General features: G+C 44.6%; 1 protein-coding gene across 1 annotated transcript; it reads right to left on the bottom strand.

The window, feature by feature from the left end:
• Window positions 1-2570: 2570 nt before the first annotated feature.
• On the bottom strand, window positions 2571-22096 carry PATL1 (PAT1 homolog 1, processing body mRNA decay factor). Its single transcript, XM_033157838.1, has 19 exons — window positions 21936-22096; window positions 15981-16092; window positions 15381-15595; window positions 15178-15255; window positions 14725-14919; window positions 14029-14130; window positions 13106-13195; window positions 12540-12745; window positions 12353-12442; window positions 10592-10775; window positions 10346-10469; window positions 9688-9785; window positions 9444-9503; window positions 8690-8838; window positions 7693-7852; window positions 6533-6688; window positions 6006-6097; window positions 4451-4600; window positions 2571-3782 (listed from the first exon to the last, which is right to left on the bottom strand). Exons 1-19 carry the CDS (start codon window positions 22077-22079, stop codon window positions 3761-3763), a joined length of 2427 nt encoding a protein of 808 aa, XP_033013729.1. The 5' UTR covers window positions 22080-22096; the 3' UTR covers window positions 2571-3760.
• Window positions 22097-22408: the final 312 nt, after the last annotated feature.

Below are 22408 nucleotides of genomic sequence, written 5' to 3'. Positions count from 1 at the left end.
CCCATTAGCAGCGACGCCCACTCCAGGGGCCGGAGTCCCGCTTGGCACCGCCTCCGCGGCTGCTACTGGTCCAAATATGCCCAAGGGGCGTGGCTTGTCGCTACATTGGCCGGTGAGGCGGCGTCATTCGCTTCCTAATAGGTTTTTTTTTATCGCCGCTCCTATAGGCCTCTTCTCTTGTCCTTTGCAGGTAAAAGCCAGTAAGCAGCTCATGGAGGGGGGGCGTTGCAAAGACGCTATCTCTGACGTCATCGTAGAACGGGAGCTCTGCTGGTTAGATGGCGAATGACATTTGACAGCCAACGGTAATGGGCGCCTGTGGAGGGGACGAGCTAGAGCTCCGTCCAGACCCAATGCCATTTGCACCCTGGCAGCCCAATCTTGTGCCTGTATGCCAGGACACAGGTCTACCGAGTTCCAGGGGCGCGCATAAGATTGCAGGCTCACTTAAGGTTCTGGCCCCAAATTGCCTGCCAGCTCGGTCTTAAGAACTTAACTTTCAAGCAAATGTATTTATGTCTTATTCCTCCAAAAATTGGCTTAGGTAGGAGCTGAAATATGTGGCTGCAAAAATTTATACCTTATGGGGATAATCCGGCATTGTTAGCCCAGGACCAGTAGGAATAAAATGGTGAGTTCTTGGTAAAGGAAAGTGGGGGCCCCAAGGATCTCGAGTTTGGTGCTTTTTACACAATATACAGTTAGGGATAACCACGTTTGCTTAAGACATCAAATTATTCAGGGTGGTAAAACAGATTGTGAAGAGTTCCAAGCGGATTGCTCCAAACTGGGTGACCTGGGTATTGAAATGGCCAGTATGATGAACTCTTAAGCTGGCGGTGACAATTGTTGCGCTCTCTCCTCCAGAACAGATTACCAAAACCTAAAGAGAGAAACTGCTGGGTTGCTCCATCTTTCCATTTTATTATTTGTTTTAAGTTATTTCAAATTGTTACCACCTCAAGTGCACACAGAAAGGCAACATATAAATGCAGTAATAAACAATTGTGCTAATTTATTTTTCTTACGGCCGCTGTTGCCCTACCACTATTAATCAATCTCCACCTGAATTTCTTAGGAGAAAACCCATTTTAAATCCAACCTTGTTAATCTTAAATGGCAATCTCATTTGCTCTTTCCTGCAAGAACTGGCTGACATGTTGTGGAAAAGGGCTGATTTCCCTTAAGCTTAGGTAACTGTTGCCCCTCACAGTAAAATGGCAGTATCTTAATCCTAACCTAGCAACATAACATTTAGAAGCAGCTCAAGAAATGTTAAGATAATTTGTTTTTTGTTAAAGGTAGCACAAACTGAAAAACACTAATGGGGCAATGTGAAAAGCTAGCATTGTCTACATATAACTAGTCTTAGAGGAAGGCCTAATTTCATGCAGGTGGCAAAGGGAAAAACCTGAAGGCAGAAGAGGATGGTACAGGGGAGAGGGGGGGGGGGGAGAGAGAGAAATGGTATTCTGACCACTCTGGCTCTCAGATTTTTCCCAAGGGAATGTAGCCCTCAGCAGAAAAAACCCCTTTACAGAGACCAGAGGTAGGGAACATTTGGCTCTCCACAGTGCTATTTTTCTAGCAAAAGAGGTGCTGGAGCTCACCATCAACTTCTCCCTTGTTCTTTTAGAATGACAATGGCACCCACCTGAGAGATACTAGAGCTGAGCTCTGGCTGAAAAAAAAGCTCTTGTTCTCCAGATGTTAAAACTACAGCTCATCATCCTTGGCCATGCTTGCCAAGGCTGTTGGGAGTTGTAGTTCAGCAACATCTGGAGGAGGCAAAGGTTCCCCAGCCCTGACACAGACAGCTGTAAGGTAAAAGTAAAGGCCCCCCTGACCATTAGGTCCAGTCGTGTCCAACTCTGGGGTTGCGGTGCTCATCTCGCATTACTGGCCGAGGGAGCCGGCATACACCTTCCGGGTCATGTGGCCAGCATGACAAAGCTGCTTCTGGCAAACCAGAGCAGCACACGGAAACGCCGTTTACCTTCCCACCGGAGCGGTACCTATTTATCTACCTGCACTTTGACGTGCTTTCGTACTGCTAGGTGGTCAGGAGCTGGGACCGAGCAACAGGAGCTGGGACCGAGCAACGGGAGCTCACCCCATCGTGGGGATTTGAACCACTGACCTTCTGATCAGGAAGTCCTAGGCTCTGGTTTAACCCACAGAGCCACCTGCGTCCCGCCAGACAGCTGTACCTGAGTACAATTAAGCACAGTGGATATGGCAATGGATAAAACCCTAAAGTACAGCTCCAAGGGATATGCCAAATTCATGGGCCAAGGTGTGCTCTAATCCATGCCAACAAGCCATTCCATGGCTATGAGGAAAAATGAAGAGAACTCATGTGGGGTAGTACCACCTAAGCCAATGTACTTAACCAATTCATGCAAAATGTTTATTTTTTCTTAGAGGCTTTATTCACACTTTACTACTATATTAGATTTGACAAGCTTCAGCAGCCCATATGGAAGCACCTGCTGTTTGGGTCTGAATGAGACAGCCCCCTAGTTTATAGAAAAGCAAAATCCATACACAGAACACTATGCACACTCCCCACAAGTATAGAATTTTTTTTTATTTACAATACCCTATAAAAATGTAAATTTAGAAATTTCATTAATCATAACCAAACCAAAAAGTAAAAGCACAATAATAATAATAATAATAATAATAATAATGGACCACTTGATCGTGTTTACGGAGAGGAGTAAAGAGTAGAGGAAAAGGATTAAGAAAGGTTGAAAGGCTGTAGGAAAAAGGAAGGTGTAAGAAAGTAAGTTAGAAATCTGGAATTAAGGGAGGTGTAAGGAGAATACTGTGGAGAGGCAGCCAGTTAGTAACAGGCATTTACTGGTTGTAGAATACCTACATGTGCAAATTGTTTTTAAAAGCAAAGAAAGAATTAAAAAAAAAACCTCACCACATTCAAAAAAAAAAAAAAAAAGGAGCAAGAAAACAGCAGGACCTAGCAGTGTATGACATTGAAACTCACTAAGATTAATCTGTTCCAGGAAAATTCATTCCTGGTACCTTATTGGTTAGTCTACAAGGGATCTTGGCCAGCTGGAGCTTGAAGCAAGGTGTAGGTCAGAGACAAAAAGCTCAGGTAGAAAGTGAGTCTCAGGAAGACTAGACAAATGTGCAAAGATGACATTGCTTCATCACAAGGTTCAGAAAAGGCGGATCAGTTTGCAGGACTGGGCGATGCCATATTGAGGCATCTGGCACTGGAAGAAGTGGGGAGACAGAGTCACCAGTGGGCCAATCAGAGGGACTTCCCATCATTTAAAAACATTCCCAACATAAACTAGACACCAACAGGTCTCTCCATTTCCACAATATATGTGGACTATTCTCTTCCTCCTACCCAGGCCGGTGTTCTTAGTGACAGGAGACAGGAAAGCGGAACTACTTTCCTTGCTAGTCCATCAGTAGTGCGCTGAGGAGAAAGGGGTCTGTGAAGGGAGGGAAAGCCATTGTGAAAGTGCTGAGGGAAAAGGGAAGGGGGGCTTGGGGTGATTCAATGCAGCAAGGACATGCAGAACTGCAAACTAGCAATGAGGGGCGGAGAAGGTAAGCACATCCCCAGCCAAGCTCAGAGCAAGAGAGCAATCTTCTGTGCTGGACCAGACACACAATCCCACAAGGATTTATTCTGAGAAGGCACTGCCTCCTCTTCACCCACTAAAATACTCTGGAGGTGGCAGCAATGATGGAGACCAGCGTGGCAGCAGTTTGAGGCCTTCTATCGTATTCCTTGAATCAACCTGAAACAGAAGAAAGCAGTAAGAACTGTCAAGATTGTGTACCCTTTCTAGCTACTGCAACCAGATTCCTTTTCCCCCCAGCTCAATTTTGTTTCATATCCATATAAAAGGGGTGAGGAACCTGTGGACCCCCAGGTACTGCTGGAATACACCTCTCATGATTCATGACAACTTGCTATACGCCAGCTTTTCTCAACCTTGTGTCCCCAGATGTTCTTGAACTACAACTGCTATTATCCCTGATCACTAACCATGCTGGCTAGGAATGATGGGAGTTACAGCCCAGCAACATCCAAAGTTGAGAAAGCCTGAGCTATGCCGGCTGGAGCCAATAGGAGTCGGAATCCAGTAACATCTGAAGAACCACAGGTTCCCCACCCCTGCCAGACAGCTTCCTCAAAACTTAAATATTACAAAAAACTACTACAACAGTTGGTGAACCGACACAGAAGTCTCATTCCAGCCAGTCCTTATTAGTGCACTTCCAACTATTAGCATCTACTGTGGAACTACTGCGAGTGTGAGAATCAGTGCCACAGCAGTATCTTCTCCACTTTTAAATTTATTTATACATATAATTATAAATATTGGAGACATGATTTCTCCTTCCCGTTCTCCATTTCCACGCCTGACTTCTATTAATGTGTGGATAACATGACAATACTTACTGCAACTTTGTCTCTAGCACATTTAGCTTCTGCTGATCAACATAGCGAGAGAAGAGAGACAGGAGATTAGAGGGGGTGGACACTGGCTTGGCCAAGGCTGCCTGAGGGATCCGGAGAAGCTCTCTGGTTGCCATGAACATCAGTTCCGTCCTGCCAGAGACAAGGAAGTAATGGTCATTGTAAGAATGGCTTGCACAGAGTGTGGTGCAGGGCATGGAAGTGGAGGTTTGTCAAGAGAGGGGCTTGACTTTACATGCCTACCACATCATAGGATTTAATCTGTAACCCACTCTAGAAATGTATTTGCAATGTAGAGCAGGTAAAATGTTTTTACCATAAAAAATAGATGGGATTTACTACTGGGAGATAAGAGACAATTACCCCATGTTGACAGGTATTTTAGGAAACAACGATGCACACAGCAAGAATGACAGTACTTCACACCACATGACACTGTTCTAAAGTCAAACTTGATCAATTCAACAGGGGCACTGCTCTCAGAACATTTGTCTTTGGCCACAACTTAGATTTGACTACCAAATGGTGAGGAAACGGCAAACATGAAACCATTTCTGGAAAAGTTCTTTCCTTAGCCTGATCCCATTTGATATTAAAGGAGGCTGAAAGGACAAAAAGGAATACGGTGATCCAAGTTTACAGAAGACAGATGAGAATCCTCTGGAGCTACAATTATAATCAGGAAGTAACCTTGACAGCTCTAGTAAACACTAAAAAAGCCACGATCAATATTCCAGCTACTGATCTTTTGCAAGGATGAGACAGGAGGAGGAGAGAGGTCTTGAACCTAACAATGTGGGTATTTACAATAAGTGGTTATAGTGCTAGACTTTCAGAAGAGGATGCTGCAGCTTTCTGCCTCCCCCTCTGCTGTTTCCAGCAATTTTAAGATAAAAATGCTCCTTCCCCTTGGGATCCTTCTCAAGGAAGGTTCATAAATGTAATAAACTGTGGCTCTCACATGCTATATGGCTGAGATGAAGAGAACAGGTCCAAGGATATTTAGTCCTTAAGTTGTACAGTACAAGAGCTTCAAGCTTGCTGCCCTACTCCTAGGTGTAATTTGACAGCCTCTTAAGCACATGGTGAGCCTTCTCTGCGAAACTTCAAAGCAAGGACTACCAGCCTCAATTTATCAGCTAAAGAACCTGCTTTGAGTGTTTGAATATATACAGAGTGCTTTTCCCTCACAAAGCAAACACAGCCAGGATGGTGGCAAAGACAAAATGTGCACTGAAAGAAGGGCAATAAACAGACAAGAGCAATAAAATGTCTCTGCACCCCACCCAACATGCAGTACAGCAATGGCAATTGTAACAGTATGGAATCGGGGGGGGGGGGGGAACGTGCAAACCTCTAGAGCTAAGTAACTTGCTTCTCATGTGCTACCAACATGTACCAGAAACTATGCAAACTAGTCTTCACCTACTGTTGTGGATTATCTGCATTCATTTGAAAGTCAAACTCAAAAGATTTCATTTTTGAAGAAATACATTTGTAAAGTAGACACAGCAAATGCCGGGCTGCTCAGACTCACCACTGGTTGTCTTGCATGAGCTCTGTAGTAGAATCTGAACTCTGCAGTTCCTCCCCACGGCTCAAGACCAAGTAAAGCAAAGAGAGGCCAAACTGGGGGGAGGGGGGGGGGAGAGAGAGATAAAGGAAACTTAATGCTGCAACCCTAGGTACACCTCCAGTAAAAAGTTATTCCCCAGTTAAGTCCATCTTACTTTAAAGAATGACTAAATTTCCATTTAGAATTAAAAGGGCCAATCTGATTTTTTTTTAAAACATAAAATAATCCGCTGCACAGAAGAGACAGGGCAAAAGAAAAGTAACCGATCAAGAGATGTGAGAACAGCTGCCTAGGAACATGATAGTGACTCCAGAGCTTCATTCAGGTGAGGGAGCAAGGGCACTCCTTGCATCCTAGCAAATCTTTGCAAGCAGCTGTGCCTTTAAAGCCTCATCATTAACATCTCCTCTATCCTGAAGTAAGGCATAGCCATAAAAAAGTCTAGTGGTACACTAAGCACTGATAAAAGCGGAGTAAAGAGAAGAAACCTTGTTCTGGAGCACATTTGTGAGGTGCAGGTTGGTCGATGCTGTCGTCGTCGTGCTCTGAGGTAGGTTCATTAGCTGCTGCAGGATGCTGGCGACAGTTCCCAGCGGAAGATGATAGAGAACAAGGGAGAAGGGCCTCAATAGGCAGGGTAGCACCTGAGGAAAAGGTTTTTAAAAAATGTTATGCTTTTGTCACAGGACAAGAAGCATGCTCCACACCAGAGACCGACATCCTAATTTCTGAGTCTTTTCTTGTTCAGTCGTTCAGTTGTGTCCGACTCTTCGTGACCCCATGGACCAGAGCCTAGTCTAATCATTAATATATTGCAGTACAACTCCTTTATGCTGAGTGCTGTGGATAGCATTGCTATAACACTGAATTTGTTTTTGTTTTTAAACGCTGGTTTATTGTTCATTGTATTGTATCTGGTACTTTTTATATTTTATTATCAGGTGGAAATGGGGTGGGGGGTTTTGGGGGGGAAACTAAGCTGCTTTCTGGAGGAAGTTCCTCAAACAGTGGGGTATAATGAATAAATAGAAGTTTAAAGTGGGAGAAACAGACTCCCCATCTCCATTTTCCTACCCTTTCCAAGACAGCCACTTTCTAACTGGTTTCTTGAACTTTTATCAGCCTTTGTCTTGATACACACTGTACATTCTCAGGTTTATGCCTCTGGTACTTAAACATGTTATACACTTTCTTACAAATGCTAGTTAACACCTCACTTTAAAAGACTAGGAAGGAGATGGGACGACTGGAAGAAGAGATGTGCTCTATTTGTGGCTTCGGCCTCTCCAGATTATCAAGGGAGACTGCCAAAAGGAGCTAGAATCTGTCTGTAAAACCATGGCTGTCATAATGCACAGTATGGAAATAATTGAAAGACTGCAGATATTTATAGAGGATTCCTATGTTTAAGTCTTGCTAAGTTCAATGGGGCTTACACCCAGGTAAGTATGCACAGGACTGTAGTCTTAGTTATTTTGTTGAAAGACCCTTGTCAATTCCAAAAAAGACTAATCCTAACAAACACAAACAGGACTACTGTATTTTCCTCTTACTTTAGTAAGAGAAGGCATTAGTTATGCAGGTGAACTCTTCCATTCCTGTAACACACAAGACAAATCCTTAGTGGCCTCTCTTCAGCAGTGTTTACCTCATCCTGAGCATCCTTCTTAATTAGGAACGGCAAGTTCCTGGCTGTGGCCATAAGTATATCAGCGGCTTGCTCAGTGGACAAGAAAGGTAGGATCCGGGCAACCAGACGTTTTCCTTTCCGAATACACATGATCTGCACAAAAGCATCATCACACAGCCTGCCAGAAAAGAGCACACAAATCATTGTTAGGTGGCGCCAGAGCATGTGATTCTTCTCCCCCGCCGAACTTCCTCTCTAAGTGGCATGCAGAGCTGGGGTAGCTTTGAAAATCACAGCCTTGCCCACAGCCACAACACTCTTCATGAAGGTACAGCATCTAGAAACCTATGCAGAGTTCTTCCAAACACCAAGAAAGTCTTCAGAAAAGCAGAGACCATTTCATCGGGAGCAGTAACCTCATTAAGGTCAAATAATTATTCTGAGTCGAAACAGCTTTAAAATCATGTTGGGTTGGCAACAGGGTGCTCCCTGGGCCAGGGTATGGCACTCTAAGGGGGAACATCCACTTCACAACCTAGAAGTGAGGGGTAATTATGGAGGAGGCAACAGTTGTGTCCCGACCACAGGCCAGCAAGAACAAGAAGCCTAGGTGAGGAAGCGGGGAATGGCAATAAGTTTATTACCAAATAGTCTGTCCTAATATCTTAGAAATACCGGTAGTTTGTCAAGTATGGTTTGCCATCCCATTTCCCTCCAGAAGCAAATCTGTACCAACTAGTTTTTGAAACTTTTATTCTTGCAGTGCTTATTCCATGAGCCCCAATACTGCCAATATCAGTAAGGAAACACATAATCTTGTCTTTCTGGGCTTCTGCTAGTGGGGCATCCCACTTAGCAGAGTTCTGTTCATGTGATGCTCCCCCCTCTGTGGAATCTGGGGAGAGGCCAATTGTCACTAATTCCCCCTACAGCTGCTTGTGCACCCAAATATCTGCTCTGTCAAACTGGGAGGAACTATTTTCTTTTTGGAATTGTACAAGAATCTTACTCTTACCTTTCCTGGTTGGGCATTTTCCCCTTCAGGTTGTCATACATGTCACAGATCTTCTGCTTCCTCTCCTCCATCAAAGCCAGCCTGTCACCCTCCAGGCTCAAAAGGTAGCGCCTCTCATAGTCTTCTACATCCAGGAGGAGGCTGTATGTCTAGTAATCAAGAAATGGGTTTTAGACATGCATCTAAACTCAATGCCTTATGACATTTCTTATAGGACTACAGTTCTAATGCCTGAATAACACTACCAAATGGGTAGGCTGTGCCATCCCCCCCCTTTCCCCAGAGCTTTAGACTAGACTGCCGCAGGCCAAGTCAGATAATTAGAATGAGTCCAACCCTCCACAATGCAGGAATCTCAACCAAAGCATCCCAGACGGATGGCCATCCAACCTCTGCTTAAAAACCTCCAAGGAAGGAGAGTCCACCACCTTCTGAGGGAGTCCATTCTAGCTCAGTGTCAGAAAGTTCTCCCTTCATTAACTTCATTTAAAAGGAAACTATACTACGCAGGAAACTGAGACAGCAAATGAAGCAGTAAACATGGCTAAACCACCAAAAGGATGTACAAGTGATTTCAACAGTAGCCTCTCTATTCTAAATCCAAGATGGCATAACCCATGATGGTCAAACTGCGCTGCCACCAGTTTAACCACTAAGGGCTGAGTTAGTAGCTCCCCTTTAACCATGTACTGGATGATTCCAGCTGGAAGATTCTCCTCTTTCCAGGGAGAATGCACCAAAGTCTCAGACTTACCTTCTCAATAGTGAAGAGAGTCTGACGTCTTTTATCTCGAACCTGCTTCTCCTTTGTCTCCTAAGGAAGAGTGCAAGACATGCTAAGAAAAGTTCCCACTGAACAGGAGAGTTCCCCTCTGCAACCTGAGCAGGAGCAAGGTTTGACAATGGCAAGAACCCATATTTGAGAAGGAAAATGACAAACCCATAGCATTACGCTATCCATGGAGGGAGCCCAAGTAATCCTAGCCAGAGAAACTTACATCTTCTTCCCCTCGTAATGTCACAACAGCATCAATCATCTTGCGGGGGTTATTCACACTGGAGACTGTGAGCTTCCCCAGTGAGCCTTCGAACTGCACTGCAAGCATAAAGAAAAGGCAATGCAGGTGAAATTGCATGAGCGAACCTACCTGTTCTAACATCTTGCTATTGCTACACGAAGTTCTACTGTTCCCATCCCTTCCAGATTACATTTTCACTCCATCAACCAAACTGTGCCTTCCTAATCAACCATCTAGGAAATGAGGCTATATTTTGGGCTCAAATACATGCAGACCTACAAGGCAAGCTGTTCCTTGTTGTGTCTAAGCTTGCCTTCCTTTACACCCCAGCCCTGGAATGGTATATAGGGTGAAGTCTTCATATGCAGCAGAATGAGATGGTAGAATCCTGAGGGAGCAGAACAGGTTAAATCACTCCTAACAAGTAGCGGAAGGGAGGGGAGTAAGTTTCTAATACTCCTCCATATTAAAGACACCACGTGAATAGAAGCTTAGCACAACAAGGAACACATCTCCCCATATGCTATTCTTTGCCCACCCCATGCAAGGCTGAAGTAGCACAGTCCACCCTTCCACATGTAGTTCTTCCTCCTGCTACATGCATTCAGATCAGTCCCTGGTACACAAGGGTACTTACCTGGCTTGTAGGCATGCTCTAACTTGGCAACTTGTGGGGTGATTAGTTTGGTGCGCTCTTTTTTGGGACCATCACCATGCATTTCCTCAGCTGCAGATAATTTTTCCAGCTTCTGAAAATAGTTCTAAAGGAAGAGAAAGCTGGTTAGAAATCTAGAGGCACAGCACCCTTTAACCCAAGACTGGAAACTTCTCCCCAGCAAGACAAGAAGCAGAGTGCTACAAGGGGCCTCCATGAAGCACCAACCTGATAGTAGAAGTCATCCAGGTATGGATCAGTGCTTTGCAGTTGCATCATCTGGATCTTGGACACCCAGTCCTTTTCCCGCTGCAGCATGAGATTGGCATAAGGGTCCTTCCTGATCTGCTCCTGGTGGCTATTCTGGTGGCTCCCTCTGTCCCCTGCTGACCCATTTAGGCTCCGGTGCTGACTGAAAGGGGTTCCACAAAATTCAGGAAAAGTACAGACTAATTACAGTGGAATCTTGGTTCCCGAACGGCTCAGTTGCTTAACAAATTTGCTCCCAAACACCGCAAACCTGGAAGTAAGTGTTCCAGTTAGCAATTTTTTTCGGAAGACAAATGTCCAATGCGGCTTCTGCTTGAGTGCAGGAAGCTCCTGCTGCCAATCGGAAGCCGCACCATGGTTTTTGAACGGTTTCTGGAGTTGAATAGACTCCCGGAATGGATTAAGTTCGAGAACCAAGGTACCACTGTACACAGAAGGATACAGCATGCAAGTACAGCATGCAAGTGCTCCAGGACAGCGGTCTGGGATTTATACGAAGTCTCATGGCACAAGACAATTCTGAGAAGAACAGATGCACTCAAGCAAATTCCTTTAGCTGTATTTTTACATGACCCAAGAAACAACCCAGGGTCAATCCAGCATGCAAGTTCATGGCGCTGAACTTAAGAGCAGGTAAAAGGATAAGTTTCTTCTGAATAAGCAAATTTCACCCCAGTCACGTTTGCTCTGTTGTGACAGGCCATGAAGTTACTTGCAGGATATTCCTTGAAGGGGTGACCAGACTAACCACAGGATGTTGAGAAATACCTCCACATATAGGCACAGTGCTCAGGGGTATGGGTATTCCAGGGGTATGATCACTGTGCCAAAGACTGCATCAGAAAAACTGGCAATAGCCCTCTTTAAAAAACAAAATTCTCATCCTGGTTACAGAGAGAAAGCCAATACACACAAGCAGATTTTGGTGAAGGCTTAAAAAAAAAATAGAAAAGCAATAGGTAGGGAGTTAGCTGCACAGAATACTGAGGCCTATCATCCTAAGAATTGTCTTGCAAAGTAAAGCTAAACATCTGATGAGTTTGCCTCCAGAGGCTAACCAGATGTTCCAAAAGAGCTTAGTGACAATACCGTAGGTATCCCTTGATCTCTGCACCTCACTGGAGATGCACTGCCCCCAACATATGAAGGTTCAATTTCCAGCCATTTTGGCTAACCACTATCAATACAGACCCATGAATTGTCTAAATTCCCTTCCATCTGAACTAGCAGCCATCTTCCACCTGAGGCAATTAATTTTGTTAAGATTATCAACTGGCTGAATTAATCATTCCTTTTCCTATCCCTACTTCTTTTTGCCACTCCAGCTCCATTTGGAAGTCCAGGATAATCTCCAACTCATTCGAAGAATCAGAGTGGAAGATGTGTCAGAAGGCCATCAAGCCCAACCTTCTGTTAGGTGCAGGGAATCCACTTCTGTAGAATCGGTGGAAAATGAGGGCTCCAGTGAACAGGAATGAGTTGGATGCCCACCAAATCATTCTTCCAAAAAAATCTGATTTTATGTAGATATTTTGGAGCAGACATGCTGCCGAGGCACTTGATATATGTTTATACACAGGTTACATTGGACACAGAAATAGCTTTTCCTTGACACCAAGTATACACAACCTTGACAGAACTTTGCTTCTTGTGCTGGGAAGGCATTTAAGCTTTCCCTCCCTCCATCAACAGAAGCACATAGATGCACCCAACACTCACTTCCTGTTCTGCTGCTGCCTCTGGTGCAAAAGTCGCCGGTGCTGTGGGTGAAGGTGGGTCGTATCCGGCCGGAACATCTGCGGTTGAGGCCTAGGGAATAAATTTTTCTCAAGAAAGGGCAATGGAGAACCCACACACAATTCAGCTTAGCTGTCTTACTGGAAGAAAGGTGGAGCAAATGGGATACCTTAAATTCTGCAGGTGGGCTCCAGGACATGGGGAGTGGTGTTGCGATGAAGGGACAGGCGGTGCCCCAAAGTAGGCACGAAATCCGCTAGCTGGAGGCATCATCTGCCCAACTCGGCCCTGGAGTAGTTTGGGGTTCATGGACGCAAGGGGGTTGCTGACAAGTCCAGAGACACGTGCAAACTGGCTGGGAGACAGTCTCCCTGCCTGTAGGGAGAAGGAGAAAACAGCATCACCACTGCAAGAACTTTATCCGCTAGACAGAGAAGCATACCAAGCGTACATTGCTGATGGCTTCTCTGTTCCCTGAATATACGATCTGGCAAATGAAGCAAACACAAGAAGCAGGAGGAAGAACTTGCATAGTAGAGCAAAAGAGCCCATAGGCCAGGAGTGAGGAGCCTGTGGCCCTCCAGATGTTGCTGAACTCCAACTCCCACCATCTCTGAACATTGGTTGGGAGTTTGAGTTCAACAACATTTGGAGAGCCACAGGTCCCCCACCCCTGCTGTAGAGGATGCAACCACAAAAATGCAAAGGAGAGCAAGACAGTAGTCAGATGTTTACCTGTGCTCCTCCTAGCAGCTGTGCTCGTTGAAGGTGGGTGAGAACAGGAGTAACATTGGGAGGGAATGGGTGGCCCAGGAGGGAGGAGTTCTGGAAAAAGGAAAATAGAACACACCGACTGTAGAAACAGTCTGACACAATATGAACATTCCTGTGTTCCCCCTTCTGGATATTATTGAATGACAGAAAATAGAAGGCAGGAGCAACGCAGAAGCTAGAAGTGTCTGAAACAAGCAAGACAAGAGAGGCGTTGGAACAACCAGTGTGCTGGTCATTCCTATCATACAGGACAGGACAAAATAATTCATTCTAGTATTAGGCAAACAGTATCATCATCACATCTCAACACTGGAGAGCCATACCGAGGATCTCTTCGGAAGTATATTACAAGCTGCATACTGCTAAATTGCTTTATGATTAAAAGGGTACACCAGACCATTAAGGAGCAGGAGCACTAAATTTCAACTGCTGTATGTGCTGTCCTTGCACTGGAGCTCCTTTCAAGGGCAAAACCCAAGAATCTTGATACATGAAATTGGGTGTCATGAAAATTAAACAGAAGACTGGAGATTTGAGCTCTTTTTCCTTTTAGGCTTTTTTGTTTTAGGTTTTCTTGTCTAACAATGACCAATTATACCAAAAGCCAAACTGAAAGTCAAGTAAACCTTAGAAACACACAAAAGTGCACTGGGAATCTCCTGTAGTTTACAGGCTCTGTGTTGCCCCCTAGGGATTCTGAATGTGTTCAAGGCCAGAAGGGGGTTTATTTCAGAACAAAGCAATACAGGAGAGGCTGAAGGTTACATTGATGAGTAAAGGCCTTCAAGAACATTTTAAATAGCGAGGAATGTTGGGGGAGGGTTAAGGGCAAGAACAGATGTTAGACCACAAGCCAACACAGAGATTTGCTCAGTCAGAACTACCGTCATATTGCAGAGCTGGTTTGGAGACATTCTCTCACTGAAGGGGCTTGGGTAACGCTGCTGAATGGGGACTCTAATGTGAACAGGCTTTGGACATAGGATCTATTGAAAGAGAAGAAAAATGAAAGCAAAATAAGAAAATCAGTAGAGTTGAGATTAAACCTCACCACCAAATGCTTCCTTCAACTCCAGGTACCAGACTGCATCCTAACCATTAAGATATCATACTTCTTTCTAGCCATCACCTTCATTGCATTTGAAAGAGAAATGACAAAAGCAAACAAGAGCACTTCTTTCAATAGCAGATTGGACCCACATTTCACTGAACACTCAAAACACCACCGGAGAGAAAGTCACATCCTTGAAAGGGCATCTATGTTACATTTTAATGAAAAGTTTCAGATATTTAATTAATGCTGTTTTCCCATTTTGTCAGAAACAGACAGATGGAAGACAAGCTTCTATCATGGGAGAGTTTGACATCTAGAGCAGCAAAAGGGCAAGTAAGCAAGCATTCCAAGGGACAGGGGCGCAGGTGGAAAATAACATTAGCCTTTGCAGATGCTAAACTGAGACCTATGTGGCAACCTCTTTGCTACTCAACGCAGCACAGTGCCTTTCGTTTTCATTCTGCTCTTCTCTGAAGCCCCCATCCCAGATCCACCCACCCTCAATTCCAGAAGGAAGAAACAATACCTGCTGGTTAAAGTTGGGCATGGTGGGCTGCTTAGGTGGCGTTCCAATAGGAACAGCACGAACAGGAGGGCTGCCAATAACTGGCGAGGATGACCGCCTGGGCAGTGCCCGCTCTGAAAGGTCCTGCTCCTCTTCTCGGGCCTGCGGAGGTCTTTGTGGTAGGGCATATTCCAGCACTGACACAGAGGGGACCTCCTGCGCAGAAGAGGAGAACACACACCAGCAACTTACTTTAAATATTTATACATTTGGGAAGAGACACAGGCAGAACGTAGGCTATTGAACTTAAGTCTGCAAGTCTCCCATGCAAAGACAGTGTCACTATCTTCTGTACTAGAAAAAAACATTAGATAATGGAAGCTGGGGGGTGGGGGGAGAGGCAGGAGAAGACAATCACCTTTATGGGAAAACCAAGATTCCCTTTAGATGAAACAAACAAACAAAGCACTGCACCTGATTAAGAAGCGGTCCTCTAATGCGCCTGAGAACTGAAGGCCCATCCCAGATGCTCGAATTGAGCCCACTTTGTTGCTGGAAAGAAGGGAACACAGGGATTAAAAGTCAAATGGAGGTCTCTCCAACCTATGCAACCTATCAAAGAGATGAGATTACTCTTTCCCCACCACTATGTAACCCCACTATCACTTGCTGCACACCTGGACAGGAGGCCGAGTTTGCACAGCCTGCATGATGGCTGGATCTTCCAACTCATTATCAATCACCATCTTGCTGAGCCTCTCTGCCAGGTTCTCTTCGTGGTCCCCCAGCAGGTCCATCTCATCGGCAACTCCTGTATCCACTTGCTCTCCTCCTGGTGCAGGCTTCTCTTCCAGCTCTGCCAACCTTTCATGAGCTTCTTGCCAGTCATCATCTGCAAAGGAACGACAGAAAGGATATTTATTATTATTATTATTACTGCTGTTGTTATATTTTTATATTAAATTTGTATACCGCCCTACGCCTGCAGGTCTCAGGGCTATTCATGGGATTTATTTCTTTTAAGATGCTGCCATTCTTGCCATATCACTCCCTCCTAGTTCTACAGCTGCAGCAGCATCTGCCTACAACTCCTGGGGCAAAAGATTGGAACACCAAAGGGATTTAACAAGCAGCCCAAATATCAGCAGTGCAACTTTGGAAGAAATAAGGATGTTTCAGCACAGTTAGGCTATTATATAAAAAAGAAATATACAGTATATAAAATAGCCTCCGGCATATGAATGGAAAGGGAGGGTACACTTGTTAGACAAACTCACCAATTGCACCAGCTCCAAATGTGTCATCATTAAACTGGTCGATATCTTCATCTTCCTCAGCCAAGTTATGAAAGCCTTCTTCATCCTCATCCAGAGGGCAGTCCTCAAGGGACTTAACAGAAAAGAAACCCACAGCGTTGATTTCAGGAACTAGAAAGACATCTCAACATCCTCTTGTGGTATTTCCAATTCTGAATTAACTAGGCACAAAATCCCCACGAGAGAAGGCAACACCCCCACACAAACCATCACAGCCTGCAACTTTCTGAAACCCACTTTCCATGTTAAGAGGCAAAATTAAGTACTCATCCATTTGCAGCTTCAAATGCTACGGTGCAGCACCGTTATGGCAAAAAGCCTCTCAAAAAGATAAACTTGTGCCAGATCATACCAAAACTCACCACTTTTAATTTTGCTACACCCACAGCAACTTAATTTTTCCACAGTGATTTCCTCCCACTCCTTCCCATGTTGTAATATTGCTACACCAACTCCTTATTATGAATATAAAGTTCTGTAGGTGTCATGAGATTCAAAAAGGCAAAGGGGGCTGTTGACATGTGGGGGACACCTGGTCTTGAGTGGTGTGCAAAACTCAAGCGTCTTTCTATTCCTGTTTTGAACAAGCAGATACCGGTAAGTAGTGTAGGCTGCAGCACACTCATAGTTCACTACCTGTATTTTCAGAGAACTATATGAATGTGAGAAGCCACTGTGCTATCCTACAAGAGGCTGCACCCACAATCATTTACTCTGCAGCAGCTTTGCTAGCTTTAAAACTGCAGAGTTACCGGTAAGTGGCTCCAAGACCAAATACTGACTATATATACCATGCTTTCCACATTGCTCTTCCCCATAACAAGAAGGGTAACACACCTTGTGCAAACGATAGCATAGTTTTGTATTCTCATGTTCTCACTTCCTTTCTGGCATGCCAGAAAGAATTTCATCCAGGGAGTGGTTTTACTCATGAGTCAGTTCAAGCTAAATTTGGACCGGAGCACCTTTCAAAGCACAAACCAGACTTTGCTCTCTAGTTAAGTAAAACAAAACAACCTGAATTGTGTCGGATACAGAAAGAAACTAAACAAACTATCTGCACTGAGCAAAAAACAAAGGTAATAAGAGGAACAGAAACCAGCCAAGAGTTTTTTTTCTGAATGAACCATCATTTCACATGGTTTACCTTTTACAGACAGATGCTCTGGCAAATAAGCCAATGTGTATGAAAATCCAGGATAAAAAAGGAAAACATCTATCCAAATATGCATTACTCTAGGATTGGGCATTTGAATGAGGCAAAACTGACCAGTCGAATACTCATTTACCAGTATATATTGTCAAGTAACGGTCAAATATTTTAAGAGTACTAAATTTATTAGAAAAGGAAACGGAATACTTTAAACAGATTTAATACTTAATTACAAGAACAAAATAGTTAACTGTTTATGACCTGGTTCACACATCACAGCAAGCCATACATAGTCTGAAACACTCAACTCCGCTTACTGCAAATGGGCAAGTGTGCTAGTGGATGTTGCTCAGTTATGCTCACTTTGTTCTGGAGCCAAGAGACAAAAACACGGAACAACTGACTTAGCAGTAGGCGCAAAGCTGGGCTCATTATTTGTTTCTTTTCAAACAATCCATGAGACGAAGCCAAGTTTTGTTTTTGGCTTACTGCTCATAGTTTGTTAGGAAGAACAAACCACAACTGCTGGCTTGCATGCAGCACAAAGCCACCCCCTCCCTGATCAGCAGGGTAGAGCAAAGGGATCATGATCGAGCAGCATGCAGCAGCACACTGTTCATTCATGGTGAACCACTGCTTTGCTTTTATCTATGACTTGTATATGCAAACAGAGCCATGGTGAAAGGATGATTTAAAAAAACAACCACCACCCTATTTTAGCAACATTAAACAAGTTTGTATAAATGTTAATACTGTATTCACATAATATCAGATACAGATTCTTTATATGCAGTCAGAGACCTGAACAAAATAAAGCCAACAACCGTACAAGTAAAACCTCGTAAACCTGAAATACATTAAAGAGGTTTGTAACACATAGATTATACAATATCAAGAATATTTAAAATATGCCCAATATTAGATAACAGATCCTGACTTTTATGCAGAACTTTGAAACCAGCACAGTTTTTTGTTGTTGTTTTTCAAAAATGATCTTGCAAGAATGAAATTAAAACAGAAAGCAAAGTGAACTTTTAAAAAGCCATTTTAGAGGTAAGATGCCACCCAGACAGCAGCATTCCTGGCTTTAAATATCTTTACCGTAGGGACCAATATTTGACTGGTCAATGGATTTGCATGGCAACCCATTACCTACCAGAGCATACTAATACATTTGGGCTTAGTGCACAGTAACTACAATTCTATCAGCCTCGTTCAAGCCCCTTGTTTCTCTATACCAGTCTATATCCTGTCTCCAAAGGTTACGGGGTTGGAAGAGCAATGGTCTGCTGCCAAAACAGCAGAGCCTGCTTGGAGGTGAGGGAAAACAGCAAGTTATGAAGTGCAATTTACTTTTTCTGGCCAAAAAGAAACTATCAGTTTCACTTGCATCATCAAAAGAGACAGAAATGAAAGTATGGTTTATTTGTTAAAAAAATTGTTTGCAGCTTCCCGATGATTCCAGCTTAAGCCTCTAGGAAAAGTCTGGAGAGCTTTTTGATGGTTACACCTTGTGTAGTCAACAGCCATTAAATCACATGAAAACTCACAGTATAGCAGAGGAGGGTGGACAGTAGTGGTGTGTCCATTTAGTGGTGATAACTTGAGAATATGGACGAAATCTAATTTTCCCCATACAGTGGTACCTCGGGTTAAGAACTTAATTTGTTCCAGAGGTCCGCCCTTAACCTGAAACTGTTCTTAACCTGAGGTACCACTTTAGCTAATGGGGCCTCCCGCTGCCGCTGCGCAATTTCTGTTCTCATCCTGAAGCAAAGTTCTTAACCCGAGGTACTATTTCTGGGTTAGTGGAGTCTGTAACCTGAAGTGTCTATAACCTGAAGCATCTGTAACCCAAGGTACCAGTGTAGTCCAATTTAAAAGCGAGACATCTGTCAAACAGCAGTGAAACCTCAAATGTGTAACAACTAAATAGTTATTCCACACACAAGAGCATGTGGAAAAGGCCTTTTCTGCACAGTAATAGGACAAGAACAGTTCCCTTGATTCCTACATGGTGTTTAGAATGTGAACAAGTAAGAATGCTAATCCAACACTCCCAGTGTCCCTGCAAGCTAGGAGCTTCTTTTAATTTTATTTCTAGTCACTTTCTTGTACCATGCACAAGATGATACTCTTGCATTTCATGTTGACAAACTTAAAAGAATTAAACTCAGCCACCTAATTTCAAGCTTTCAATCACTTGTGTAAATTGCAATTGCTAGACCAGGGATAGACAACCTAAGGCCCGTGGGCCGGATGCGGCCCAATCAGCTTCTCAATCCGGCCCGCGGATGGTCTGGGAATCAGTGTGTTTTCACATGAGTAGAATGTGTCCTTTTATTTAAAATGCATCTCTGGGTTATTTGTGGGGCCTGTCTGGTGTTTTTACATGAGTAAAATGTGTGCTTTTATTTAAAATGCATCTCTGGGGCATAGAAATTCGTTCATTCCCCCCCCCCCACAAAAAAATATAGTCCGGCCCACCACATGGTCTGAGGGACATGGACCGGCCCACAGCTGAAAAAGGTTGTTGACCCCTGTGCTAGACCCTTGTTTTGAATCAAAAGTGAACTATTCCAGAAGCTCTGCAAACACCATCTTGGTAGTCAAGATAACCTCACATTTAATTGGTAGTTGTTTTAGCAATGAGCTCATGTGTTTATATACACTTGCTTTGATTTAGGCTAATTGGCTTACTTTTATCGGGGGGGGGGGTGCTTGGGAGGCTGGGCTCCGAGCCCAGAAAGGAGAAGTATCTGTAAGATTTGGGTATTTGCCACCTATGCCATCATCTAGTCAGGTGGAATGGTCCTGGCCAGAGTGATGTATGCTGCTTTGTGTATAAAGAACATATGAATGTTTGCTTGGGTGTGCACAAGCCATCTCTTTGCTGCAGTGTCTGTCCCGTGCCTGTAAAGGCTGGAAGACCTGGTAGGCTGATTTGCTGTAAATCTACACCTTTCTTTAATAAAGCACTAGAACTGATCAGTCAAGCATTTTTGACATCTTCCTTTGGTATCCCTGCACGCTACTCCCATGAGTCCTCCTTTGGGCCTGCAGTTCAGAACAACCCTGAAAAGAAAGGAGCTGTGCTTTTACCATCTTTGCTGCAGGACAAAGTACTGAAAGAAGATTAAGGGGGTAACTATCCCAAGTTAGGTATCTTGACTCTGCACTCTTAAACGACTATCCCAGAGGTGTTCAACTGCTGCTTAAGCCACTTAAATGTAACACAAGAAGAGCCTGCTGGATCAGGCCAATGGCTCATCTAGCCCAGCAACCTGTTCCCACAGTGCCCAACCAGATGTCTGTGGGAAACCAGCAAACAGGATTCAGGCACAAGGTCACTCTCCCCTCCTGTCCCACTGTACAAAGGATAGAATCACATCTGTTGCCTCACCTGCTTTCAATTCTTGCCCTGCCCATCACTGGCATGCAGCCCCCAAAAGGTTTCTCATGAGGGAATGAGAAACCTCAGGCTGAAGAAGGTTCCTCACTCCTAGCTTAACTATTTCAGATTTTGTCATGGGAGGAGTTATACTGGAGGAAAAATGGAGAAGGAGCTCCAGCCCATTAAGTTCCCCATAGAAAAGAACCTAGCATATTTTAAAAAGGATGTGGAACAGACATGACTGAATCACAGAACACAGTCCTCTAAATGAATGCTGCAGGCTACTACCTTAATGCAATCCAGTATGTCTGTACACTAAATTACATGACATTTTCCACACTTCTCTATCCTAAAAGTCTCATCATGGTCTGTTTCTCAGAACACAGTATCCTTGTTCCTATCAACAGCTCTATCACACATTCTATCTATGAGCATCACCCTAATGTAAACACTGCACAGAAAATATGCAAGAACTCTCAGTTTCTGCTGTTTTAGTCTCCTTTGTCAGTTTTTGCAGACAAAGGAGAACTCCTGTAACTTTGCAAGAATATCTTACTGAATAGATAGTATGTGCAAGCCCGATTAGTTAAATTCCCCAAAGCACATGTCCAAAAACCAATCAGTTACATACAATATACTTTTGCACGCTGAGATGCGAACCTCTGTTGCAAGTGTCATCCTTCAACCATGAATTTCCTTCTATAGATCAAAGCCCAATGTCTCACTGTGGCAAGTCATTCCACAATCACCTGGTACATTCTTCCCACATGACTTTCCTAAGGGAGTCCCAGAATAGCAATTGATTTGTGGGTGCTCCATGCACAAACTCCATCTATGTTGCAGATGGCTGACCCCCTCCCATATCTCTGGCATGGAAAGGGCCCTCAGGAACCGAAAACACAAATGAGCACCTCAGACTCTTCCCCAAAGGCCATCCCACATGAAAGCAGCTAGTTATTCGCTTGTTTAGGGCATAGGCTGCAGAGTTGGGGAAAGGATGCCACTCTCCTTCGCACACCCTAACAGGTCACCCCAACTGGGAGACCCAGCTTGAGCTGAGGGAACGGGAAGGGGCTTCCCGTTCTGTTCCCGCCCACCCTCACCCACAGACTAGACCAGCCTCCACCGGGTTCACGGACAGGGGTCCTCCTGGGTCATTGTCCACAGACTCCTAGAGCGGCCCCTCTCCTCAAGCACGCGGCGCCGGACAGCTTGGGGGAGGGGGGAGAGAAGAGAGAGCCGAGAGTTCCAAATACGGGTCAAAGGTCATGGCAAGGGTGGCCCTGGGCGCTTCCGCCCGAGCGAGTGAGGGAGGTCCCGCGAGTAAGAGGCCCGGCAGCGCCCACACACCGACAAAGCGTTTCCTCACCTGGTAGCGGAACATGGTTCGCGGGGCGCGGAGGCTCCCTGCCCCCCCCGCCCCACGCAGCGCCCGGGAGGCTCCGCGCGGATCCTTCTCCAGCTCCGGGACCCCGCCTCCTGATGCGTGCCCTGCGTCTTGACGTAGTCCCATGAAGTCCACCACACAGGTTTCTTCTTGCGTAGATCACTGGGGCGCGCATGCGTGCAGGGAGTCCCGTTCTATTCCCGATCCCGCTATGAGGAGGACGCTGCTTTTTTTTCTCCCCTACGTAAGGAGGCGTTGCCCTCTTAAAGGGCCAGAGCGCGGTTATTCTTGCGGAGGAAGCGGGCGCTGAGTTTTATTTCTTGTTTTTTATGTAAGCAATTGGTAATGTTGCGAATCATGTCTGTGCTTACCTTGTGCACATTTGAGGCTTTGCAAAATAAATAGAACCTCTGAGATGCTACGAGCACAAGATAAATAACTCTTTGCAGTTATTT

Source organism: Lacerta agilis, chromosome 1 (assembly GCF_009819535.1).
Source record: "Lacerta agilis isolate rLacAgi1 chromosome 1, rLacAgi1.pri, whole genome shotgun sequence".
NCBI classification, from domain to species: Eukaryota; Metazoa; Chordata; class Lepidosauria; order Squamata; family Lacertidae; genus Lacerta; species Lacerta agilis.
The sequence above is the reverse complement of the archived record's forward strand: the minus strand, read 5'-3'. Positions and strand labels throughout refer to the sequence as shown.